The 27,982-nt window shown below is 36.5% G+C and overlaps 1 protein-coding gene across 2 annotated transcripts; it reads left to right on the top strand.

Moving 5' to 3' along the window:
- On the top strand, positions 1-27,946 carry CPA3 (carboxypeptidase A3). Of its 2 annotated transcripts, XM_042955100.1 has the most exons (11): positions 1-85; positions 184-259; positions 3,279-3,403; positions 12,625-12,727; positions 12,828-12,929; positions 14,231-14,332; positions 15,639-15,749; positions 17,130-17,220; positions 18,233-18,435; positions 20,524-20,608; positions 27,403-27,946. In XM_042955100.1, the coding sequence occupies exons 1-11, from the start codon at positions 18-20 to the stop codon at positions 27,588-27,590; spliced, it is 1,254 nt and encodes a 417-aa protein (XP_042811034.1). In that variant the 5' UTR covers positions 1-17; the 3' UTR covers positions 27,591-27,946. The 2 variants fall into 2 exon arrangements, with proteins under 2 accessions (XP_042811034.1, XP_042811035.1); XM_042955101.1 differs by lacking the exon at positions 14,231-14,332.
- Positions 27,947-27,982: the final 36 nt, after the last annotated feature.

Here is a 27,982-nt window from a genome sequence, read left to right as displayed (position 1 = left end):
GCAGGCACAGAAGAACCATGCGGTTCATCCTGCCTGTGGGTCTGATTGCTACCACCCTTGCAATTGCTCCTGTCCGCTTCGACGGGTAAATCTCCCCACCCTGTGTTCCAGGCTCTGTATAGGATGAGGGTGAAGGAATGCTGCTTTACAGTTCACGTGTTTCATCTTCTTGCATTCTCAAAGGGAGAAAGTGCTCCGCGTGAAGCTCCAGGATGAAAAACAAGCAAACATCATAAAGGACTTGGCCCAAACCAACCAGGTAAAGCATCTAGAGGGTTATTTTATCTTTTCTTTCTGTTCTCTAAAAGCTGCCTCTTTTGTATTTTATTTTTAATGCACACGGAGCTTCCCGAAACAAAGATGGAAGAAGTGGCAGGAGCTACTTGGGTAATTCAGCCAATTGCCGCTACTTCCCTTGTTTTTGCTTATTTTTTTCCCAAATTACCTGTCCTGTTTTCCCTCCCCAAAGCTTTGCAAACAACAGCTTTTTCTAGGTAAAATTGTGAAATAAGGAGTCAGGCACTTGTGATACCTTTATGGGGGGCTCTTTCCCCTCCCTCCTCTTTGCCACCCTGATCTCCACCAGTGGCATAGTTTCTCTTAAAATTATGATACCATCAAGGTACTGGTTAACTGATAACATCAAAGTAATGGTTGATAATACCAAGATGTGACCCTTCCCAAGAGTAGGTCCACTTTGAAAGGAAAGTTTTAAAGTTCAATCCTATTTAAAATTCAATCTAAAGTTCAAGTCCTAAAGTTCAATCACTATTTTAAAATCCAAAAAGCTAGGAGCACCTGGGAGGCTCAGTCGGTTAAGCATCCAACTCTTGATTTCGGCTCAGGTCATGGTCTCACAGTTGTGGGATCGAGCAGCACACTGGGGTCTGCACTGGGCATGGAGCCTGCTTAGGATTCTCTCTCTGCCCCTTCCCAGCTCATTCTCTCTCTCTCTCTCAGAACAAATAAATAAGCATTTAGAATAAAATAAAATCCAATGAGCTAACACAGTCACTTTATCATTTACTCAGCTGCTCCCATACACTGTGCCAGCCACCCGATACATGTCACTTCAAATTCTCCACCAGATTTTCAGTGTCAGTGGCATAAACCCACTTAAAACAAAAGGACTGAAGTTCAAAGACAGTTACTTAAATGACCTAAACGACACAGCAGACTTAAACCCAGAACTGAATCTGGGATTTATTCCAGTCACACACACCCTCACCACCACATCAAACCAGTCAAAAGTTCTGCTCTTCTAATTCCCAAATGTGTTTCAAATCCACACTTTTCATTCCCTTGCCACTGCCAAATTCATGTCTGCCCTACATTTTACCAGGACACTTTCAATAGCCTCTTATCCTTCAATAGCCTCTAGCCCTGCCTCCCACAAACCAAATCTGCACTGCAACCTGATTGCTCTAAAACTTGATTATTCTATTCCTGCACCTGAAGCTTTTTAGTGAGATGTCGCCTAGTGTGGAAAGAGCATGGCCTTCAGAGTTTCAAATACTAGCCATACGCTAGCTCTGTGGCCTTAGGCAAGTTACTTAACCTCTCTGGATCTCAGTCTCCTCCTCGGTAATTTGAGGATAATAATCATACCTACTTCCTAAGGTTGTTATAAAGGCTAAGTAAGCTAAGAGTTAATGTTCAGAAGGGCTCCTGGCCATAATAAGCATGGTTAAAGAAGTTTCTGTTGGTATTGGTGTGGCATTTGAAGTCCTTCATAACCTGCCAAACTGCTAGGCTCTACGGTCTCCTGCTCCACCACCCTTTTTCTCACTCTTCAAGCTCCATGAACACCAAAAATGACTTTAAATCATACTGCATCCCTCATATGTCCAATTTATGCTGTAGGAATCCGATAAAAATAAACCAATAAATATTGATTGGTTCATAGCAGCCTCATATCAGCACATAACTGGCTGGCCTAGAGGTAGAATGCGAATCAACTACAAAATAGCCAGGTGGACTTAGACATGTCTACAAGCTTGGAATGGTGGGTGGAAAATGCACCTTTCCTTCACATTTCCCAAGTTGGGGAATTGTATTTCATTTGTTTTCACAATTATGGTTTTTTTTTTTTTAGTTTATTTATTCATTGTGGAGAGAGAGCATGCCAGTGTGTGGGGGAGGGGCAGAGAGTGCGGGAGAGAGAGAGAATCCCAAGCAGGCTCCATGCCATCAACGCAGAGACCAACGTGGGGCTCAAACCCACGAACTGTGAGATCATGAACTGAGCCAAAATCAAGAGCCTGATGCTTAACTAACTAAGCCACCCAGGCACTCCTTGAGCATGGTTTTGAAGAACAACAACAAGAACTGAAATCTTCTCTTATTTATTTTAATCCAAATGTCATCCTTTTGGGTCCATTCACCGAGTTTCTGAAATTCTCAGCTAAAGGAAGAAAAAGAGAAGGGAATCAACAGTTGTTAAATTCCTGCATGTCCCAGACCTCATATGCATTTCACAATCTTTACAACACTCCCGATGGAGTCCTCTTAACCCTATTTTTGGGGAAGAGACTTAAAACCCAAGGAGGTTTGTTTTTTTTTTAAGTGTTATTTATTTATTTTGATAGAGCATGAACAGGGAGGGGCAGAAAGAGGAAGAGAGTGAATCCCAAGCAGGCTCCATGCTATCAGCACAGAGCTTGATGCAGGGCTGGAACTCACCAACTGTGAGATCATGACCTGAGCTAAAATCAAGAGTCAGATGCTTAACCCACTGGGCCACCCAGGCGCCTGTGAAACCCAAGGAGTCTTAGTATTGCCCAAGAACATATTGCTAGAAAAATGACAGGGCTGGCGATTATGCCTTCTGTTGGACACAAACCTTCTAGGAATTTCAAAGTTTACAGAGGCAACTGGTTTTGAGGCCTGACTCAGGGGCAGGGTGGGAGAGCCATTTTTTAATCTATATTCCCAATTAGAGTCAGATTCTATGGCTAAATCAATTGTGAAACAACTCCAATCAACTCCAAGATGGTAGAATCAAACAGATAAACCAAAAGCTACTCTTTTTTTTTTTGTTGCATTTATACATACTATCTATGTCCTGACAAAGTGATCAGTACAAATGGTTTCTTTCTCACTCCCTAATATTCAACAGTATATTTGCAAACTCTCATAAGCTTATTAAGAGAAGAGTCAATACCTTAGCCACATTGAACCCCAAATTCTTTTTGTAGTATATGATACATAATTATTTCTTAAGAAATACGTGTTGAGTGAACAAGGAACTGTGACTAACATTGAACTCATCTCCACAGCTTGACTTCTGGTATCCAGATGCCGCTCACCACGTAGCTGCTAATATGACAATAGATTTCCGAGTTAGTGAAAAGGAATCCCAGTCCATCCAGTCTTCTTTGGATCAAAATAAAATGCACTATGAGTAAGTCCTATGAAATATTCCAATGTGTTAGATGTTCAAAGTTTGAGGAATCTTGAAATTGAGAGGGAAGTATTATTTTTTAATTGGGCCAAGAAAATCAAAGCTCTATGAGATAAAACTCATAGTTACTTCCAGACTATTGAGGCCTAATTATAGAGGGGATAAAATCAAACTTGGCCAATCAACTCCCATCTTTTTTGTTCTGATCTGCAAGAAGGGCAATTACCTATATCTGCCATCTCCAAAACCCATCCCCTAGTAAGGATATCATGCACTGCTGCAGGCATAGATGGTTTAACCACACTCATCACCTCTGACAGGTAATCAACACAGAGCTCAGGCACTATGGTGAGCACCTCATTCTTGAGAATTTGAATTCGCCTGCTAAATAAAAGGAGACCCAAATAACTGTGCTCATCTTTAAGTCAGAGATGTGGGAATATAAGATATATAATAAATAATTCTTTGTGAAATAAATTCTTCCTCAGAGAAAGCAAAGCAATGCAATTAAGACTTAAATTCAACAGGAGAGAATTCTCAAATGGCCAAAGAGACAGAAATGAGTCATTATGGTCCCACAGAGAAATAAGGGAAACTTAAAACTCACTGAGCACCAACCATGGGCCACGCACAGTCTAGGCCCTGGGGCAGTGAACAAGGGAGCTCAGACATGAATATCACAGACCCAGACATAACATAAAAAACAAAATGTGTCTGATGGGCATTGAGGGGGGCACCTGTTGGGATGAGCACTGGGTGTTGTATGGAAACCAATTTGACAATAAATTTCATATTTAAAAAAAAGAAAAAAAGATTCACAGGGAACATAAAAAAAATGTGTTTGATGTAGTGAGGGGTCCTGTTTTCACTCCACCAGCTCCTGTCATCTCAGCAATTCCTTTTAAAATATATATTTTTTTTATTTATTTTGAGAGAGATAGAGGCAGAGGGCAAGTGGGGGAGGGGCAGAGAGAGAATCCCAAGAATCCCAGAGAATCCCAGAGAATCCCAAGCAGGTTCCATGCTGTCAGCACAGGACCCAACATGGGGCTCAATCTCAAGAAAAGTGAGATCGTGACCCCAGCTGAAATTAAGAGTTGGACACTTAAACAACTGAGCCACCCAGGCACCCACCAGCAATTCCCTTTACTGAGACCTTCACCACTCAAAACAGTGCTAAACACTAGCTCTTTCTTTTTGAATTGCTGTTTCATGCCTCTGCTACCCAACATCGAGCAATAACTAAAAAAGCCTTCTTCTTCTGGCTGAGACATTGCAGAGCAGGATTTACTGCTGCTTATCATGACTTGATTGTGTTTATATTGCTACAGTATCCTCAATAAATATAAACTCAATTAAAATTAAGGAAAGACAAATATAAGACAAGTAAGCAAAATTCTTTTTCATAGCTTAATGGATTAAAAAGTTAGCAGGCCATTATCTGTGATTGTTGTTGATCATTGTCTTTGTTTTTGCTGTTGTTTAAAGAGATTGTGAAACAAATGTAGAAGTTAATAATTGAGGAGCACATATTCAAAATTAATTTATATAAGCATTTAACCCTTTGTAATGTATCAATACATACTTTTCTATTCACCATTAAAATTTCACCATTAAAATTAGAAATAGACACTTTTAAATGTACCTCGAAGATCTCAGAAACTGGTAGTGTATTATAGACTCTGCTTATGCTAAGGTTCAGATGGTCTTCATTCTTGCATCTAAAAGAAATCACCCCTCCACCCTGGATACCCCATGGTGACCATGTCTCTTGATTCACTTCACAGCCAGTCTTCTTAAATGTGTGCCTCAATTACTATATTCATTTTACTTCATTACTATAGACCTGCCACAAATTCCTGTGATCAACTAATTCTTACTAAGTATCCATCCTGAGCTAAAATAAATTTTAGTTTGTCAATTTTGTTTAATATGATTTGAATAGCAGCAGAAAAATGAAGTATTATGTCTTCCTTAATATTCTGGTAATGTAGACAAAAAGCTAGTTGCCTGACATGAGTATGGACAGTGGAATAAATCACTGTGACAGAAGATAACTATGCAGGTGGCACCTCTCTCTCTCTTCTTTGGACTTCCAGGTCTCTCCTAGCCTGAAACAATTCTGACTCAAACAGAGGTCTAAATCCAGATCCGCACAAATATAGTGTGCTTTTCACTTCGTCTTATGCCAAAATACTTCTTTGCTATCTACTTCAAGACCCAAAGTGTTAAACTACCAATAAAAATTAGTTTTATCTAATTAGGACATGATTTCTAGAAATTGGTCCAAATTAGCCACAGTTGTGGGAAAGCCACATAATTAGATAGTTACCTTCCTCAGAAATATAAATATGTAAAGTGATCTGTGCAGACAAGGACTACTTAAATCTTGTCTCCAAGTACTAATTATATAGATAATTTTATTTGCATATTAATTATATGTGTTACTTGGTGCCAGTCAGTAACAGAAGAGTGTTCTAAGAACAGAAACATCTGGTGGACCCAGGCAGCAGTCTGAATAAAACCACATTAAGAGGCTGGTTTGACACAATGATTTACTTAGACACCCTTCATTAGACAGTGCATATAAACCACTCTTTAGTTTAAAGTATCTGTGTAATTTTTTTTAGAAAATTAAATTACTAAGACAGATTTGATTTGAAAGTAGCATGTTTGCTCCATTTTTGTTTATACTTTCACAAAATCATAAAAGACCAAGTCCAAAAAACAAACAACATATACATACCAACAAATCTGAATAGACTGGTGAAAAAAATGTCTAAAGAAAAGCACACCTATTGGACGGAGTCTAAAGGAGCAGACACCATATTTATTAGAGTCAGCAGTTAAAAACCCTAGTGTTTTTACTAATTGCTTTACCTTTTAGATATTTGTATTTCAGATACATTTTAGATTATCTGTTCTTTGATCAAAAGTTAAAATTAGAAAATAAAGAATTGTTAATGAAAGGTAATTCAGAAAACTATCAATATATATGATGTAACACAAACACAATAAAACTCAAATTATACAATTAAGTGAAATCATATTAAAATACACCTAGGATTATATATGCAAAAGATATATCTTTTCTTTGATCAAGAGTTAAAATCAGAAAATAAAGAACTGGTAATGAAAGGTAATTCAGAAAACAACTATCAATATATATGATGTAACACAAATATAGTAAAACTCAAATTATATAATTAAGTGAAATCTTATTAAGATGCACATAAGATTATATGGGAAATGCAAAAGAAATCCACATTGAACTGACTATTCTATACCAAACTTACTCATCAACACTTCAGATTAATGCCCAATTACCTAATAAAGCTTAGACACAAATTCATATTCCAAGTATATACACAGTCCTATCAAATAAGTATTTCAGTCAAATAAACCATTCTAATGTCTTGTCCCATTCATTCTTCCTTCTTCTCTACATTTTTATATATTACTTGCCCAAGAGTAAAGCAGGTATAGTTATACCTGATACAAATGGCAAAGAGATGTTGGTCATGGTGGAAAGCAGAAGAGTGTGGTAAATAAGAATTTGGATTCTCCATGAGGCTGTCCAAGTCAAGTACCATTTAAACCACACATTAGCTACTTAAACATTGATGATTTATTTAACTTCTCTTAACCTCATTTTCTTCATCTTTATAATGGTATTTCATAGAGGTTTTCCAAGAGTGACTGGGACCATAAAATTGCCATTTGCCTGGTTCCTTTACTTCTACTTATGCAAGTGAGGGAAAGACCACTTATACATGTGTTTAAATGAGTACACACACACACACATGCACACATACACACTGTATAATAAGGAATAACTAAAGGCTATCACCACATGCTCCCCTTCCCTCCTAGTGAATATATTAGTGCCTTAAAGTTTATATCCAACACAGAGGTATGCCTCAAATGTTGAGAAATCCATGTCAGTAAATGCAAAGTTGGATACATGGTAACTCAGGGGGCTACTAGGGACAAATGGGATCTTGTGGAAACATGAAATCATGCTATTTGAATAGCCCCTATCCTGATGGAACATTGGCATGGAGGAGTAGAGGCAATCCAGACCAGTTTATAAGGCACAAAACAATGACTGCCTCCCTGGAACACGCTTCCCCACTGCATGTACACACACACACACACACACACACACACCAGAGCCTATGGCAGTCACATACATTGACCTACCATTCTCCATTTCTCTGTTACTCTTTAAAACTAACAGATGGAGGGAGTATTGAAATTGTCAAAATAGGGGCGCCTGGGTGGCGCAGTCGGTTAAGCGTCCGACTTCAGCCAGGTCACGATCTCGCGGTCCGTGAGTTCGAGCCCCGCGTCAGGCTCTGGGCTGATGGCTCGGAGCCTGGAGCCTGTTTCCGATTCTGTGTCTCCCTCTCTCTCTGCCCCTCCCCCGTTCATGCTCTGTCTCTCTCTGTCCCAAAAATAAAATAAAAAACGTTGAAAAAAAGAAAAAAAAAATTGAAAAAAAGAAAAAAAAATTTAAAAAAAAGAAATTGTCAAAATAGGATTCATCCTGCCTCTTCTCTGAACTTCTTATCTATTTCCTGACCTTGGGGCACAGCCTTCCAGGAGAGTTGATCAGCTGGGCGAATGCTGCATAGTACTCAGCAGACTAAGACTACAGATTCGAGGGCGATACCCAGGGAATTTCACTCCTTGTGCCTGGAGGCACCGTTGTATAATGGCTCGAGAACACTGAGGTCAGACACCTCTAGGTTAAAATCCCAAATTCTGCATTTTAACAGTTATGTCAGCTTTGGAAACCTCTATCTAACTTTTGGGAGTGAAAATGGTACCAAATTAATAGTGATGATTTGAAAATTAAATGACAGAATGTAAATACTGTGCTGAGCTGAATGTCTGGCACATAATACAGGTTCAATAAACATTAGCCATTTCCATCATTAAATCCTCAGTGATAATTATTTATCCTTTCATCTACATTTAGGAATTTCTTTAACAAATTAAGCAAATCTTGGAACACTAAAATAATATTTGGGAGAAAGTAATTTGGTTTCATCTGCTTAAGCCTGGCTGCTGGTTAGTGGAAGGGCTCATGAAAATAACATCTGGCCCTGGCTCTTAATTTCCAGCCTTAGGCTTAATTTCTAGTCCCTATCAGCAACAATCTGGCACCATTCTCATGTCCTCATGCAGCTGCTTTGTGGAAAGGTCGTATTTTAGCTCACACGATTTTCTTTTGCTGTTGTTATCACAGAGGCTAAATTGATACGTGTAAGTCTAAAAATATTCTTAGATACGAGCTCCCTGTGACTAATTAATACTGCCTTATGTTACGAATCAACCTCTGGGACCATAAAATTTCTCTTTTGCCTGGTTCTTCTACTTCCATAAATGCAGGTAGAGCAAAAGCCTCACACCCTCTTTAGAACTTAAAACAATTAATTAAAGGAATTCATTGTCTATAGTGACCACCCATAATGTAATTTCCAATGGTTCTCTCAGGCTTCGTGAGCTTTAGTGCAACGTGACTCCAAATCTGTTGTCACAATTTTTCTTCTGAGAAATCCCAGATTCATCATAAGTCAAAAAGCCAAGCATACAGTGAATTAGATATAATGTGCATAATAATGTGTTTGTCAGTAATGTTAATGGGAATCAATATTCATGAGTAGTACTTGGTGTCATGTGCTAAATAAACTCTAATTAGAAGTATACCTCATTTATCTTCTGTCTCCAAACTCAGATCAGCCAGTCAATCAGCAAGAAGAAACCGACAAGTAGGGTTGGTGCTACAGTGTCACAGTTCATTATCGTAAGAAATTGAAGTATCAGAGTCAAACAATCACATACCGCCAAAGCCTTGTTTAAAGACACGTTAAGTCTGTGAATTGGTTGTCAATTTTCTGACCCAACTTCCCTGGGAACCTATGGCTTGCCAATCGCTTCCCACAGTTCAATTCATTTCATCCTCACCACAATCCTGGCTGATGTTTGGTTCCATTGTAAAAGTGAGTAAACGGAGGTTCAGAGAGATAGTTAACCTCCCTCCCCCAATATCACATAAAGTATAAGCCACAATGGGGTTGGAACCCAGAAATGACCATAGCGCCTCTTCCCACCAGGTCACCACTTCCTTACATGATAGGATTTATGGAGGTAAGAGTGCATGATACTGTCCTAAATGACTTGAATGAATGTTAAAAAATAGACAGTATCTTCCTATATAGGACTTACTGCTAACAGAGGGAAAATACACATGCATTTCATCCACAGCAGTAATGCTTTTATAAGAAGTCAATGGCAAATATGATAATCCAAATAAGGAAACTGCTCAAGTACAAATTCAAAACATCCCTGATTTTAAATATTTCACTGAAGTATTTCTATTATAAGCCATTGATCTCCGTCTGCCCTGTAAAATACAGTGAATACTATAGTTTAATATAGTTGAGGGATTACTATTACCAACCTAAATTTTCACACTGTGCTATAAAAGGATGATAACCAGAAGGGCTATTTACATTATTAAAATATATTGGGTCTTTGGATTTGCACCAAAGGACCACTGACCTATGTTTGCTAAATCCTTCTATTTATTAGTTTATTTTCCTTAAGCTAACACTGACTGATAGTATGCTTGCTTCCCACAAGCCATTTTACCTATGTCCAATGTATTCCTTCTAGATTAAACAAGCTTTTTAATAATTATATCTAAAATACTATGGGGACACCTGGGTGGCTCAGTCAGTTGAACATCTGACTCTTGATTTCAGCTCAGGTTATGATCTCACGGTTTCTGAGATCGAGCCCCACATCAGGCTCTGTGCTGACAGAGCAGAGCCTGCTTGGGATTTTCTCTCTCTCATCTCTCTGCTTCTCTCTCTCTTTCTCTCTCTCTCCCAAAATAAATAAATAAACAAAAAAATTTTAAATAAGAAGAATGAAGCTTTATGTGAGGGTGTTTGTTAATCTCTTATGGCTGTAATATATTTAACATTAAGGAATCTAATATAAAATTCAATGCAACTGTACATCAATGGATAACAATTTGATCGTATCAATAGACATTGCCATATTAATCTCAAATGGCAATCAACATTATATACTGTGGTGAAAGACAGATTTTCTTGTTGAAACCGGGAAAAAAAATAGAATGCCCTCTTTCACCACTATTATTTTCCATTGTTCAGAGTTCAGCCAATGCAATAAAGCAAGGGGAAAAAATAGTTATTGGAAAAAAGTACAAAGCATAATTTTTTGCAGAAGAAATAACTACCCTAAAACCCTTATAAAACCCATAAAGACATTGCTAAAAAATCCTTAGAAGTAAAAACATAGTTTTTTAACTAATAAGATAGCTAATATATAAGTATAACCAAAGCAATAAGTTTTTTAATATATGAATAATAACCAGTTCAAATGTTTAGTGAGAAAAAAAGCCACTCACAAGGCTAATAAAAATATATAAATACACAAAATATACAAAATTTTACTGGAAAATCAGACAGCTATGTTATCGTCCATTATTAATAAGATTCTTCTCAAATGTATTCTTAATTTAATATAATTCTAATGAAGAGCCTATATTTTTCTAATAATTCTATTAATTTCTAAAATGATCCTGAAAAAAATTTATTAATAACAGGTAAAATTACTCAAAAATTTGGAAACAAGAATAAGGAGACACTACATTAAATATTAAAATTCAGTATTAAAACTATAATTTAATATGGTTTGGTTCTTACACAAGAGCAGGAAAACAGATCAGTGGAGCACAAGAGAAAATCCCAAAACAGACAAAGTATACAAAAATATTTGTGTATATATGAGATGACAATGGCATTTTTAAAATATAAATCTTAAAGTCAGACAAGGTTGCATTCAAATTCCCAACCCCAACATCCACAAATTATGGGTATTTAAGCTTTATGAGCAACAATGACCCCATCTGTAAAAGGGTAATAATATTAGCAAGATAAAAATAATGTATGTAATGTATGTAAAATAATGTATGTAATAATATTAGCAAGATAAAAATAAAATAATGTACGTAAGATAAAGTATGGAACATATGAAACAAATGGATAATCAAGTGGAAATGTCATGTAGGCAATTGGACGCATAAGCCCCGGGAGAGGCAGGGGAAGAGCTAGAGCAGTGGTAGTTTCAGGGGAGAGTCCAGAACTGGAAATACAAATGTGGGAAACCATTAGGTCACCATTAGAGCCACGGAACTGAATGAGGTGATGAGATGAAATAACTCAGGAATAAGATGAAAATAGAGAAGAGGGTAAAGGTATAAGACTTTTGGATCCCCAATATTAGCCTCCTAAGAATTCTTCCTGCATCTTATTTCACCCCCTCCATATCAGCCTAACCATTTTCCAGCTCTACAGCTATGGACAAGTTATTTAAACACTTTGTACCTTGGTTTTCTCATCTGTAAAATGGGGGTAATAATTTCATGTGACAATTAAATGAGTTAATGTATATAAGGTGGTTAGAGCAATGACTAGCACATGGTAAGCGCTAAATACTATTAGCGCTAAATACTATTATTGTTATTCAAGTTTCTCCCAGCTCTGGAAGTGTGAAGTGATAAGGGATGGTCAGCAAATTTGTACATAAGAATATCCACTATTGCCTGTATTGTGTGTATGTGTGCATTTGAAGAAAGTTAGAGAGTGATTACAAATCAAGGCTGACCAACAGCAATATAATGCATGCCACATGTCCAATTTTAAAGATTCTAGTAGCCACATTAAAAAAGTTAAAAAGCAACAGGCAAAATTTATTCAGCAATATATTTTATTTAATCTAATATTAAATCTAATCTAATACTGAAAAATATTATTTTTCAACATGTAATGAATATAAAACTCATTAGTGAGGTATTTTACATAATTTTTATACAAAGTCTTCATAATCTAGTGCATATTTTACATATCAGCAACCTCTTTTTTGGACAAGCCCCATTTTTAAGTGCTCTAAAGCCATATGTGCCCAGACCACCACCTTGAACAGCACAGCTCCAGATAAATGGGAATATATGAAGCCATACATACAACATTTATAAAAGAGATGGTTAGAGAATAATGAAGAAACAGGACAACCCTGATCAAAGATAGAGCAGAAGGAAGAGAAAATTTCTGTAAATGAAAGATAACTGTGGGTTTTTTTCCTCCAGTAAATGTGTATTTTATCATTCCCCTGTCACACAGAATCTTGATCCATGATCTACAAGAAGAGATTGAAAAACAGTTTGATGTTAAAGAAGATATCCCAGGCAGGCACAGCTATGCAAAATACAATAACTGGGACAAGGTATAGTATAAAATGCCTGTAAAAAAACTGTAACCCTTAATATTTGTTCTCATTTATTTTTTTTTTATTCTAATTCCTCAAAATTGGTTTTGCTCTTAAGATTGTTGCTTGGACTGAAAAAATGGTGCATAAGCATCCTGAAATGGTCTCTCGTATTAAAATTGGAACCACTGTTGAAGATAATCCACTATATGTTCTCAAGGTAAAAATAATTCAAGAACTACTGATTCTTATAATTGTTGAAAAAACACTAATTTAAAAGTTACTTTGAGGGGCGCCTGGGTGGCTCAGTCGGTTAAGCGGCCGACTTCAGCTCAGGTCATGATCTCACGGTCCGTGAGTTCAAGCCTCGCGTCGGGCTCTGTACTGACAGCTCAGAGCCTGGAGCCTGTTTCAGATTCTGTGTCTCCTTCTCTCTGACCCTCCCCTGTTCATGCTCTGTCTCTCTCTGTCTCAAAAATAAATAAACGTTAAAAAAGAAAATTTTAAAGTTACTTTGACACAGCTAGTGAATTTTGAGACAATAAAGTCTTATCTTTTTGAAGAACATATAAGCTCTAAATGTCCATTCAAAAATAGAAGTGATAGGTGGTTTTAGGTGAAACCAAGAAAGTCCTTGAATAAACCATTTGTGAGACACAACGGACAAACTCAGACAAATACCTTGTCCCATACCTTTATTATAAGAGTTTATGATGTGCCTGGTGTATAAAATAGTGTTCCATCCATTAAAATTCAGTGTAACTGATGACTAAGTGTTTAAGTCAGAGTGTGTTTAAGTGTTTAAGTTAAGAGAAGTTTAAATATCACAGAATCATAGGGTCCCAGAACAGTAAGTGAGGTATTTCAATCCTATGTTAATAGAGAATTCCCTTCTATGATGGAGCTGACAATTGCCATTCAGCTGCTGCTGGATGCTTGCACATCCAGAGACACTGCTCCCTGAAGCATCCCCTTAATAAATGAGAAGCCCTTCCTTACCCTGAATTCCCATCCATTCATTCTCTCCAACTAGCCAAAACAAATCTAAATTCCCTTCAAAATGACAGCCCTTCAAATATCCAGCCACCATTCCTCTTCCCCACTGCAAACACAACTACAAAATCTTTTCCACCCCAGGCTAAACATCCCATTTATGAAGCCAGAAAAACAAAAGGAAATGGCCAAAACAAAATAACCTATCATCTATTTCTCAAACCAAAGGATATTAACAATAAAATAAGAAAAACAATATATTGTGATTGTTTTAAAAACCATAAAAGCAACTCTAACACTAGGAAAAATTTTTTTAAAAGATATACTATATAATCGATTATGAATTATGTATAGACACTTCAGGATATAGAGTGAAGTGATCCTCCCTGAAAACAATATGTGCATAAACAGTTATTCAACAGAAGGCAGGGGAAAGAATTGCTTTGAGCACAGGAATGAGTTATTGGACAACAAGGGATCAATGTGTGAGTTCATGCAAAATAATATCTCAAGTTTAATTTTAAATAGATTGGGAAAAGGGATGAAAGGAGAAAGGCTATTTTTATGGATTGTGGCATTCATGCACGAGAATGGATCTCCCCAGCATTCTGCCAGTGGTTTGTCTATCAGGTAAGTGAATCGGAACGCTCATACAATTCTCCTTTGATTGTCAAATCTCCAGCACTTCACGGAGTGGCAACACCCCTTTCCAAATGAATGCAGTTCCACTTAACTAGAAGGGCCCACATTTGGTGCTGTCAGGAAATAAATGCTCTGGATTTTACTCATCGTTGGGGTTTTTATAAAATTGACACCTTCCTTCAAAATTCTTGACTTCCAGCTGACAGTTTATAAAAGTAAAAGAATTTTTTTTGGGGGGGGGGGGCATGATACGGTTTCTCCTATAGTGAAGTATGGATGATCTGAAACTATCTTCATATTACAAGCTACAATCTTTGCCTTTCTTCAATGAGCTCAAAGCATATAGATCTCTAGCTCCTGTTTAATTAATTGGCCAATCAATTGGCACTTGGAATTTTCATAGTTAATTTCCTTTCCAAGTGAAAAATAACTTACTTTTTTTAAAGGCAAATTCAGTTTATAAGTTGTTGTTCCTCTCATTCTAGTCTATTCTGACTCCCACCATCTAATAACTTTCTCTTTTCTGCCAGCTTTTGCATACAACATGCTGATGTAATATGAATGACAATGGCTTTCTGGGCATAGATACTTTCACTAGGAACGATTCTGCCAGGAGAACTGATTTATCTCTACACTTGTTTTAGCTCTTCCAGCTGAGGGCCAAGAGCTACAAAGGAATACATGTGATAGGGCTGCAAAAAATCTCTTGGCTCTGGAACAGATGTACCTGGAAGAGATTTTCCAAGAATGAGAGAGATTTTAGGTAGCCATAGAAAGTACAGATAATTAGATAAATTTCAATCTGATAAGAGAAAAGGAGTTGATTGGCCAATCTAAATGCTTGAGCCTTTTATTAATGGAACATTTTTATTTAATCCTGTTTATAATTAATTTATGAATTTTCTCCAATAGTTACAGATTCCTATGTTTATAAACTCAATCTGTATTTACCTAGAGGATGTGAGGGAAAGAATCCATTTAGAACAGTATGTACTGCTAATTTTTCACTTGGCCTCCATTCTTCCTATAAAACATCTTGCATGCTGTATGTGGAATGCTACTGTCTTGACAAAATGATCCTTTAAAGAATGTTCAGTTCAATTAATTTCACCAGTCTGAATAAGTGACTTTTATATGGGTCACTTATTTTTATGCTATTTAGGGGAAATATGTTTGAAATCATGTGAACTTGAGTAAATGACTTAAGGAGTGATAGTTATTACTATTATAACCACAGCTTTCCACATGGTGTTAAACTTTACACCAATAGTTTAATTTTTTCCTACTCCTACAGGCAGCCAAAACTTATGGTAAAAACAAAATTATGACCAAACTCCTGGACCGAATGAATTTCTATGTTCTTCCTGTATTCAATGTTGATGGATATATTTGGTCATGGACACAGGTAACGCTCTATGGTCTCTTGTTCACATTTGGACAACATAGTATTTACCAACTTGAATGCACAGTGATTGCTATGTATTAAGTTGGATAGCCAGTTAATTCTGATTCAGAAAAATATATTTTTAAGAATTTCAATTTCAGACTAAGGCAAGCATGATTTGCTGGTTGCAGTAGGTGTCCCTGAAATAATAAGAAATTTTTGCCGCTGAAGCTGGTGAGGAAAATGAAATTAAGCAATAATTATAAAGGAAATGTATGTTATAGGATATGGCAAAAGCACATTCCACCTAAAAATAAAAGTCATTTAAAGACATTATGAACACACTGGAGCACGTGGGTGGCTCAGTCACTTAAGCATCTAACTCTTGATTTCTGCTCAGGTCAGGATCTCGTGGTTCGTGAGATCGAGACCCACATGGAGCTCTGTGCTCACAGCACAGAGCCTGCTTGGGCTACTCTCTTTCCCTTTTTCCCTGCCCCTCCCCCACTCCCTCTCACATGCTCTGTCTCTTTCTCTCTCTCTCCCAAAATAAACAAATAAAACTTAAAAAAAAAAAAAGATATTAAGAACACTGACCTCAAAGCAAAAGGCACTGTATTCCAATCTATCTGTAACAAAATTTGATGTGGAATAACTATATCAAAAAATAAAGACTGACACAAATAATCTGTCCTTTAACGGAATCCTGTATTGACTCACTGCTGTTAAAAAAGATTCATACTCGGGGCGCCTGGGTGGCTCAGTCGGTTGAGCGTCTGACTTCAGGTCACGATCTCACGGTCCGTGAGTTCGAGCCCCGCGTCGGGCTCTGGGCTGATGGCTCAGAGCCTGGAGCCTGCTTCTGATTCTGTGTCTCCCTCTCTCTCTGCCCCTCCCCCGTTCATGCTCTGTCTCTCTCTGTCTCAAAAATAAATAAATGTTAAAAAAAAAAATTTTTTTTAAAAAAGATTCATACTGAACTTTCAGACAGATACTATCACATCCACTTATTTTCTGGAAATTATACTCTAACAGTCACAATTTGACCTGTATTATACATGAAATCTATAAATGCTGAAGAATTTAATGAAGTTATAATTTAAATCATAGGTAATTTCAGAACATTGTTGATAATTTTCTAGTACCGAGAACTAATCAACAGTTTTTAAAGCTAACTAAATTATCCTATCAAGGTCTTAGAATATTAATATAAAAAACAATGTTGCTGAAAATGTTACAAATTATAAGAAAACAATATATTTTTCTTCATAATAAAGAGCCTCAAGTTAACTAGGTATGTTTCAAATAAAACTGTAGACACCTGCAGAGAGGATCTGAAATGATCGAACTGAAAAATGCAAATTGATCTGATGTAAACACTTCCATCATTCAATCCTGCAGAATCGCATGTGGAGAAAAAATCGTTCCAAGAACCAAAACTCCAACTGCATCGGCACTGACCTCAACAGGAACTTTAATGCCTCATGGAACTGTGAGTAGTAGACCTGATCTCAAGAAAAAGAGCTATAAAGACTGTTCAGACACCAAACTCAGTTAAACCACTTATTTATCTCAGCAAATATTATGTATTCCCTGAGTGTTAATTTTCTAATCTAAAAAATAAAGATAATCATCCCTACCTTAGAAACATTATGAATGTTTTGTTATATGGGAGGAAGTAGGGATGGGGTTGTTTATCAAACCATCTCTTTCTTAATATATCTAGCTTGCTAAAAATCAGACACATCCAGATGCATAAAAATTCAGATAATCTGAAGAGAGGTCTCGGGTCCCTCCTCTTCCTGGTCTGATAAAAGCCAAGAAATACCAGTGGTTAAAACCAACACAGAGATAGCTCTTCAGATGTTTGTGAAAAGAAACAGCTGGGGGCAAAGAAAGTGAAAAGGCTTAACAGAAATGCAATGATAAGCAGAAGTCTGCTACATCAGATGACAGTTGCTAGACAAATATGACTTCATCATTACAGTCAAGGAAAAATTACCACTACCCCAATTCATAAATTTTTTCTGTAACTAATTTTGTTGAAAATACCACCTCAGCTCTTAATTCTATTCTACCATAAAAATTATGAGAATAGCAGCTATCCCTAAGTGAGAGCTGCCTGCTGAACCAGGATGAAGAAACTCAGGCTCAAAAAATGAAATTCACACCAGTCCCCAACAAATTGTGGAGTAGGGTTGAACTGGAACTGGGGTCTATCTGGCTCCAGGCCCTGGGCTGCTTCTGATGTATTATTCCTGTGACCCTGGGAAACAGAAGCAAAATAAACAAGGCTAAGAATATTCCATTGGGCTGGGTCTGTCACCCTATGAGTTTTATGTACAAAGTTGGTCTGCAATGACTATGACACCAGAGAGATTGAGGCAGCCCTGTAAACCCGGGAAATGAAAATGTTTAAAACATTTTGCAAGTCCACATCAGAAGAGACAGAATCTTTACTGATGGGGAGCAAACTGCGATCTCATCTTCCACATCCACTGCAGCTTTTCTGAACACCAAGGACCCATGTGCAGAAACTTATCGGGGCCCAGAACCAGAGTCCGAGAAAGAGACCAAAGCCGTCACTGACTTCATTCGAAGCCACCTGAAATCAATCAAGGCCTATATCACCTTCCATTCCTACTCCCAGATGCTATTGTTTCCCTATGGATATACATCAAAACTGCCACCTAACTACAAGGACCTGGTATGTAGAAAAAAAACCTACGGTTTATGCACTGACACACACCACCACTGACTTTCACGAACAACTGTTCTTTATGAACAACTGCATTATGGTGAAAGAACTTCACACTTTCATACCAAAGAAAAGAACTAATAAAGTTTACCTTAGAGTTAAAATCATAATTCCTAAATTAATTCTTCATGTGATAAAAGGATATAAAATCTTTCAATGTGATTCTAAGATAAAGCCAGTAGGAAAAAATGTGTGGGCCATCCAGAGGAGAATTCCATGAATGCATAAACTGTTATCCAAACATTCACCATGGGTCATACTATAAAACCACACACAGCAAAAGTCTAACAGAACAGCAAAGATATCTGCTATTCCTGTCCCTAAGATGCCATATTTAAGAAGATCCATTGTATTTTTATCCTCCGGATCAACTTGGAAACAATATTAATTATTTTACTATCCAAAGAAAGAACATTATAAGTGTTTGTAAAGCCTCCTCACTGAGAATGCACTGTCTTTCAAGAACAAAAATCTACTATGTATCTTTTTCCTTTGCATAAAAACTGATTTGATCATGTTAGCTTAAAACAAACGAAAACTCTGCATATGGGTTCCAATGCATCACAAGAACTGGAAGTATGAATAGACAAAAATCCATAAAAAGGGATATTGTTAATTGCTGTAAAAGAAAGGAAATAAAGTAGATAAAGTTCAGTGTCCCAGATCCCATGGGGGCTGATAAATATAACACATTTGGTAAAAGCTATGGATGGTTCCAATATTGCCTCATATTTTTAAAAGTATATTTTTTTAAAAGAAGTCACAATTGTCATTTTGACTTCAGACAATTGTATTCAGCACAACAGCATTTAATTTCAGTTGAAGCAGAGATTTAAACTAGTCATCAAAACCATCTGTATATATACAACAAAGAAAATATGCAAGCAATATGTGGCCAATAGTCATTTATTTAACCAAAATAGCTGAGAATCTGAACTCCATGAGTTTGATTAGTTCACAAAAATATACGGCAATGCAATTTCAATCTGCCCTTAAAAAATGGTATTATGAATTAAAAATATAAATACACATAACAAACCACTTTGAGTAAAGAGTTCCTACACAGCAACTAAACTGATTAAGAAAAAAAAATTAGGGGCGCCTGGGTGGCTCAGTCGGTTGGGCGTCCGACTTCAGCTCAGGTCACGATCTCGCGGTCCGTGAGTTCGAGCCCCGCGTCGGGCTCTGGGCTGATGGCTCAGAGCCTGGAGCCTGTTTCCGATTCTGTGTCTCCCTCTCTCTCTGCCCCTCCCCCGTTCATGCTCTGTCTCTCTCTGTCCCCAAAATAAATAAACGTTAAAAAAAATTTAAAAAAAAAAAAAAAAAAAAAAAAAAAAAAAGAAAAAAAAATTATCTTTTGGTTATATACATTACAGACTAAAAGTAAATCTTCATTTAGGGTACAAATACGTTAGTGACTATATTCCATTAAAATTCATTCCAATAATCATTCTCATAGCACAAAACACTAATGTGTATTAAAGGTCATGAAATGCATTAACTCTGGAAAAGAAACTCTAATTTAACGACTATTTTAAAGAGGAGTCAACCATCTTTCTCTTCCCTTGGCATGCTAAAATCCAATGTGGAAAAAGTCCTATGACAATATAATGCCCATAAAAACAAAGGAAACAGGACCATGGGAGAAACTGACTTTGGAAAAGACAAATATCTGAAGCCAAAAAATATCTGAGAGGAAGTAGAAAGAATATTATTTTTAGAAGAAAGGACAAAAACAAGAAAGCGGGGGGAGGGGGGAGAAGGGAGGAAACAAGGGAGAGAGGAAGAAGACAGAGAAAAGAAAGGGTAGAAATACAAAATGAGACATGACTGTTTATAACTTATTTCACATTTGTCTTCACATTGTCTTTACAATGACAATATATCTTCCCAAAAATAAATTTCTCACTTAACCATTGATTTTATTTTCATCTTCAATTGCCAAAAAACCAGTAAAATTTATTTTTAATCCCCAATAAATTAACAGCATTTACATAGTTTCCTATTATTCCAACACTAACTTCCCTTTTTCTCCAGGCCAAAGTTGCAAAGATCGGCACTGATGTTCTATCAACTCGGTATGAAACCCACTACATCTATGGCCCAATAGCATCAACTATCTGTAAGTCTTTCTTATTGTTTACTGTGCCATTTTCCCTAATTCTTTTTTATAGATATTAAAGAAAATTTTAGAACTTGTAAATTAGAACATTTAGAACTGATAATTTAAACCTCAGTTTTAACAGGTGATTCTGAATTTTATGTGAGTCTAGGGAACACATTTTTCCCTTTTGTGGGGATAAGATTTTTCTAGAAACAAATTATACTGAACTTTTACAAGGATACAAGGTCAATGGAAGTTGTTTTATCAAGATAAATTTGCGATTTAATTCATCCACGTTCCTGTTCCCAACCAACATGTATCCTCACTGGAACTCATGAGAATTAGTTGGGGCAAACTCAACAGTTTACTGTGGTTGTTTTGTTTTGTTTTGTTTTTAATTGGACTCTCTTTTTTTGGCCTTGTCCCTATGCAAACACAGTCTTCCTCCCTAGCTCCTGGTGGGAAAATGGGCTGGCCAAAAGTTTCAGCCACTTTGATCACGTAAAATCAGTTTAATGTCTCTTTCACTAGTCCCTTCCTATTGTGTTAAATTGAAATCTATATGGTGGATTAAGAAATAGGATGTAAAGGTTCTAGTTCTGTTGCTTTTGTTTTAGTGTCTAAGTACCACATCTTCAATTTCAACTTATGCCCACATATCTCTAGCTTAGCTCTTGCTTCAAATAGAACTTAGTATTGACATAAAAGTACAGGTCATTATGTTTATGCATGTCAATAATACTTTTTTTCAAAAGACACATGTTAAGCCACAAGCATTATGTTATGTAGACTCCTGTGAACTAAAACCAGATTCCTAATTTGGTTCAGTTTTATTTTGACTTGTTTTGACTGTATTGCAGTAAGTTCCTTGAACCTAATGTGCCTTGAAAGGAGTAGACTTTTTTTAATATCAATATATTAAGAAAATGTCATCAACAACAAAAAATTATCTTGCACAAGTCCAAGAAGACTTCCAATTGGGAGAACTATAGATTGACATACAGTAGGTGGTATAGTACAATGGTTAATAGCACAAACTGAAGATATGCAGCTTGGGTTTGATTCCTTACTCAACTATGTACTAGATAGTGCCTTTGAGCAAATTGTTAATCTCTCCTTGCCTAAGTCTCCTCTTCTATAAAAGAGCAAATGGTACTTAAATCCTAAGGTTGTGATAGGAATTTATGAAATGAGTTAACATACATAAAGCACTTAATAGGGTGCCTGGTATTTAGCAAGTGGTTTTTATAAATATATATACGTATTTTAGTAGGTACAGATGTACACAAATAAAAAGCTAAGTAACACAGTCAATAGATTAAGTTCTAGAAGAATTTATTCTTAAAGTGAGAAGCTTTCGGTGTTGCATTTATTTCATGCCTTATATAGTTTTTGCTTGAAATTTAAGGTTTTAAAGATACGAAAAGTGGTATCATAAAAGAAAATTTATTAAACTTAGTAACATCACATAATTATGAAAAATCACAAATTCTATTCATTCTCAATAACCACTATTAATCTTAATGAGAAATGTCACATAAATTTGCCAAAACAGAATAGCCATACTCTTTAACGTCACAACAGTTTACTTAACTGCAAATGGAGAACTAGTACATCTAGAAATTGACCAAGTTTATTAAAACATCTAGCATACTCTAAACCACCATACAAGACACAATTCCAACTTACCCTAACTCCATTGTTACCAAACTCTTATTTCTATATGCCTTTTTCTAATGAACTTAAACCCAACTCTAGCTAAAAATGGCAGCCTTCTTAATCACTAAAGCCACTACAGTTATCTCAGCTCACACACTCCACAAACTGCCTACAATGCTGGACCCTGTTGATATCCCTTCTTCTTGCCATCCCTTGGCCTTCCTTACCAATGAACTCTCCTGGTTTGCCTCCCCCTCCTCCTTTTCTACTTGGTCTCTGCCGACTGCCTCTAAAAGTTGACATTTTCAAAAAAACAGGTATACTTCACACATACATCAGAAGATTCTCTCTTCAGGCCCCTCCTCCTCCTTCTGCTTCTTTCCCATCAGGGAAGTGCTCTCTTTCCTTAAAGGCTTGAGACTGCACTTGTCACCTGGAAGGCACCAGTGGCCAAGCTAGGGGGATCACTTTTCACTCAGGTAGTAGTTACCTGCAGCAATCAATGGGAGACCAGCAGCACTAGGGGAATCAACCAGACCAAATTAGCAATGCAAAGATTCTGAAAACCATATTGTCATCGGAACCACAAGTCACAGAAGAAGACCAGAGCCTAAATGCTAATCCTAAACACAGTGACTGACTGCTAAAATAGATATCAGTTAATATTTAAGATTTAACATAATAGCCAAAATGTCCAAATACAATCAAAAATCACTATCACACCAATAATGAGGAAAATAACAGCATGAAAGAGAAAAGACAATCAACAGATGCCAAAACTGAGATGATTTATACGTTAGAATTATCTGACAAGAATTTCAAAGTCACCATCATTAAAATACTTCAACAAGTAATTAGATAGCCTTGAAACAAATGAAAATACAGAAAATCTCACTGAAAGAAAGAAAGAGAAAGAAAGAAAGAAAGAAAAAAGAAAGAAAGACATAAAAAGGAACCAAATGGAAATCACAGAACTGGAAAATACAATAAAATATTTAAAAATTCACTGGAAAGGCTCAATAGCAGAATGAATATGATGGAGGGAAGAATCAGTGAACTTAAAGAAAGAATAAGCCAATCTGAAGAGAGAAAACAAATTGAAAAAAGATGAGCAAAGCTTCAGGGACCTGAGGTGCGATAACAAAAGATCCAACATTCAAAACATCAAAATCTCAGAAGAGAAGAAGAGTGAGAATGGAAAAAAAATATGGAAAAATAAAGACTGAAATTTATAAAAGTTCCTAAAAACATAAACCAATATATCAAAAAGCTGAGTGAATGTCAAACAGGATAAACTCAAAAAACTCACATTGAGTGCATCATAATTAAAATTCTGAAAACTAGAGGCACCTGGGTGGCTCAGTCAGTTGAGCGTCAGACGGGCTCAAGTCATGATCTCACAGTTTGTGGGTTTAAGTCCTGCATCGAGCTCTGTGCTGACAGCTCAGAGCCTGGAGCCTGCTTCAGATTCTATGTCTCCCTCTTTCTCTGCCCCTCCCGACTCGCATTCTCCCCCCCCCTTTCAAAAATAAACATAAAAAAAATGTTTAAAATTCTGAAAACTAAAGACAAAGAAAAAACTTTTGAAAGCAACCAGAAACAATCCAGAGGGGGGGAAAAAAAACAATTCAAATGATAGATTTGTTGAAACCATGGAAAGCCAAAAGGAAATGATGATATTTTTCTAGTACTACAAGACAAGAACTATCTACCTTAAACTCTATATTCAGCAAAAATATCCTTCAGAAATGAAGAGGAAATAGGGGCACCTGGGTGACTGATCTGGTAAAGTGTCTAACTTTTGATTTCAGCTCAGGTCATGATCTCAAGATTCATGGGGATCAAGCCCTGGGTTGGGCTCTGTGCTGACAGCACAAGCCTGCTTGGGAATCTCTCTCTCTCCCTCTCTCTCTCTCTCTCTCTCTCTCTCTCTCTCTCTCTCTCTCTGTCCCTCTCCCACTTGTGCTCCCTCTCTGTCTCTAAAAATAAATAAATAAACTTAAAAAAAGGAAAGAAAAGTAAAGAAGAGGAAATAAAGACATTCTCAGACAAATTTCATCACCCAAACACCTACTCTTTAAATATGGCTAAAGGAGGGGTGCCTCAGTGGCTCAGTCAGTTAAGCATCTGACTCTTGATTTCAGCTTAGGTCATGATCCCAGAGTTGTCGGATCGAGCCCTGGTTAAGTGTACGACTGTTGATTTTGACTCAGGTCATGATCTTGTGATCATGAGATTGAGTCCCATGTTAGGGTCAGCACTGAACAAGGAGCCTGCTCAGGATTCTCTCTCTCCCTCTCTTTCTGCCCTCTTTCTGTCCCTCCCCCACTCATACAAATTCTCTCTCTCTCTCTCTCTCAAGTAAATAAACATTTAAAAAAAATAAAAATGGCTAAAGGAGGTTCTCCAAATAAGAAATAAATGGTAATAGGAGAATGTTTGAAACTGTAGAAAGAAAACAAGAACAATGGATTATGTAATGAAAGAATGAATGAACAAATGAATGACTATCTTCTCTTCATCATGGCGGAATGAAAAATTATAACACCATTTGATGTGATGCTCCATGCATATTCAGAAGTACTCAAGACAGCTATATTTAAAAAGTAGGAAGATAAAGAGAAACTAAGTGCAAGATTTCTATATGTCACTTGACATGGTAAAACACTGATATCAGCAGATTGTGATAAATTATGTATGTATATTGTAATACTTGGAGCAACCACTAAAAACTTTACAACGTAATATACTCAAAAATGTTATTATAAATCAATCAAAATGGAATCCTTAAAATGTTCATTTAACCAGAAACATAAAAGAGAGGAATGAAAAACAGAGAGTCAAATATCAGACAATAAATATCAAACAGTATCAAAATAAATATCAAAAAAATAAGATGGTAGATTTAAGTCATATCAAAACTTAACCAAAGATATTAAATAGAGACAGATTGGCAGAGTGGATTTAAAAAAAATGATTCAGTAATACACTGCCTACAATAAACTCACTCAAATATGACACAGATGGGTTGAAAGGCTAGAAAGAGATATACTATACAAACATTAATCAAAGAGAAGTAGCCATATTAAATATCATATAAAGTAAATTTCAAACCAAAAAACTTTGCTAGAAACAAAGAGGGACATTAATAAAGATAAAAGGATCAATTCACCAAGAAAAGATAATGATCCTGAATGTGTGGGAGCTGCTTTCTAAACAACATTTATGATGTTTCTCCCAATAACTTCAAAATTCATTTTCTCAAGCTCCGTCTTAAATGCGCTAAACATCCTTTTGTCTCCCCTCCTTTATCCTTTCTTTTCCTCATCACTATCCTCTCTGAGTTCCTGTTTCTATTAATAATATGTGGATTGTCTTCAGCCACCCAGACTGAAATCTCCATCATTTTGATCAGATTTTGTGACTCTTCCATTCCAGTATTTGTGACATGGACCACTCAATGCTATGCCCAGTGTGATGACTCTACACAAGTTCAGGCTTTCATTTCACAATACCTCCTAACCAGTTTCTACTTTTTCCAGTCCTAAGTATGGAACTAAAATAACTATTATCGCCTCCCAAACAAAACACCTTGTCCTGATTTATCAGGTTTTCTGAGCTTTGCCCACAAACTCTCACTTCTCCATTTGTTCCAGTCCAGCTGAACCTCTCTCGTCATAAAAAGGCCTCCATGCTTTTCCATCTTCGTAGCTCACTGGCCAGAATGCCTTTCTTCCATTTCCATCTGGAAAAACACTAGCTTTTCTTCAAGGCTCTCCATCATAAAGGCGGTATTTAGTAGGCATTGAGCATAAAATGTCAACCTCCTCACCAGACATACATAATTTTTTTTTAATCTACGTAAGAGTCAACATAAAGATTATACTGTTACCTTTCTTATGGTACTTACATATTCTTCCCTTGTCTCTATTGATTTGCATCTTTGACTTCTCTCCCCTAAACTGTAAGTTCCCAAAGACATCAATATCATCTTTATCTTTGTAACCTGAACACACCCACCCTCCACAGTACCAAGTATAGTACACCATGCATATTAAAGGTTTAATAATATTTGTTGAATTGGGGCGCCTGGGTGGCTCAGGTAATTAAGCGTCCAACTTCAACTCAGGTCATGATCTCGTGGCTTGGGGGTTCAAGCCCCACGTCAGGCTCTGTGCTGACAGCTCAGAGCCTGGAGCCTGCTTCGTATTCTGTGTCTCCTCCTCCCTCTGCCCCTCCCACGCTCATGCTCTGTCTCTCTCTGTCTCTCAATAATAAATAAATGTTAAAAAAAATTGTTTAATAAATAAATAATATTTGTTGAATAATTTAAGAGCCAACCCTGTCTATTTCTACCAAAATATTTCTTCTTTTTCATCACAACTTTTGAGTTTTCATCCTTCAAACCTAAAATATTAATATCAGTTAAACTCATCACTTGTCCTGGAACATAAATTATTTTATATACAAAAAAGTAGTTTTTCTATTATGCAAATGAAAATATACATAAATGCATTTATAGTATACACAAGCACTTGTATAAACCTTATATGTGTATAACTTCTAGATGTCTGTTTAGATTTTCAAATAACATTCTTAGTAAATCTCATAAAAATTAACATTGAAAAGTTGGATTAGGGGATTAAATACATCCTTAAAATAATTGATTTAAGCTTTCTTGGTCTTTTAACTAGAAAATAGTTCACCCAAGCAACATGAATAGAAAGGGACCTGAACTATTAGGAAGAACATAATTTTGCCTAGCTTGTATGCATGATTTTTTTTTGGTTGAGTTTTCAGTGACCAGTGACCCCCTCCTTAGTTGGTTTACACAGCTGCTTGCACTTGCCCAGACCACCTCGATCTGCAACACTGTGTGCCCAGTAAACAAACTCAATTTATTTAGAGTACTGGCCCAAACAAAATGTAATTTTGAAAATGCAGCACATATTTAAAATGGGTGGTGGATCCCAAAACCATGATTATGTTTTATTCTACACTCTATACTATATAGACCACTACTCCCATTCCTTACTGCAATTAACTGTACACATAATTATTTTTTATTGCTAATTTTACACCAGTGAATTTCCATTTCAAGAAAAACATTAGCATTTGTTTCTAATTAAATATTTATTGCTTATGTTTTACAGACCCGACATCAGGTTCTTCTTTAGACTGGGCTTACAACCTGGGCATCAAACACACATTTGCCTTTGAGCTCCGAGATAAAGGCAAATTTTGTTTTCTCCTTCCAGAATCTCAGATAAAGCCGACCTGTAAAGAGACCTTGCTAGCTGTTAAATTCATTGCCAAGTATATCCTCAAGCATACTTCCTAAAGAATTGGCCTCAGTTTGGAATAAGCCAAATAATGTTTCTTTATGCCTTCTGCCAGAAAGTCAATCTTCAATTACACCTAGATATAGCTTCCACATTACCTGAATAGGTCCCTCTCTTGCTCACTTAAGTTCTATGTTACTTCTTTTTGTTTTTATTTACTCTCAATAGCACCTTAACAAACAGCTTTAAGTGAAAGCTTTCAACAACCTTTCTTTGATCCAAATAAAGTTTGAAACCATCAAAAAGTATTATTTTGAGTATTTTGAAACATGATATACAGCGGGATATATGTACATCTGCGAAACATGATACACAGAAATGAGAACCTTCAGTTTCTCCAGAATCAGACTTTCCATATGGCTTCATCATTTCATGTATTAATATAATTAAA

This window comes from Panthera leo, chromosome C2 (genome assembly GCF_018350215.1).
Source record: "Panthera leo isolate Ple1 chromosome C2, P.leo_Ple1_pat1.1, whole genome shotgun sequence".
In the NCBI taxonomy this organism is placed as follows: Eukaryota; Metazoa; Chordata; class Mammalia; order Carnivora; family Felidae; genus Panthera; species Panthera leo.
The sequence above is the reverse complement of the archived record's forward strand: the minus strand, read 5'-3'. Positions and strand labels throughout refer to the sequence as shown.

Coding starts and splice junctions, on each gene's coding strand:
- CPA3 (XM_042955100.1), top strand. CDS start 18: ATGCGGTTCATCCTGCCTGTGGGTCTGATTGCTACCACCCTTGCAATT. Junction 17,221..18,232: donor CTTTAATGCCTCATGGAACT/GTGAGTAGTAGA, acceptor CATCCACTGCAG/CTTTTCTGAACACCAAGGAC. Junction 20,609..27,402: donor CCCAATAGCATCAACTATCT/GTAAGTCTTTCT, acceptor TATGTTTTACAG/ACCCGACATCAGGTTCTTCT.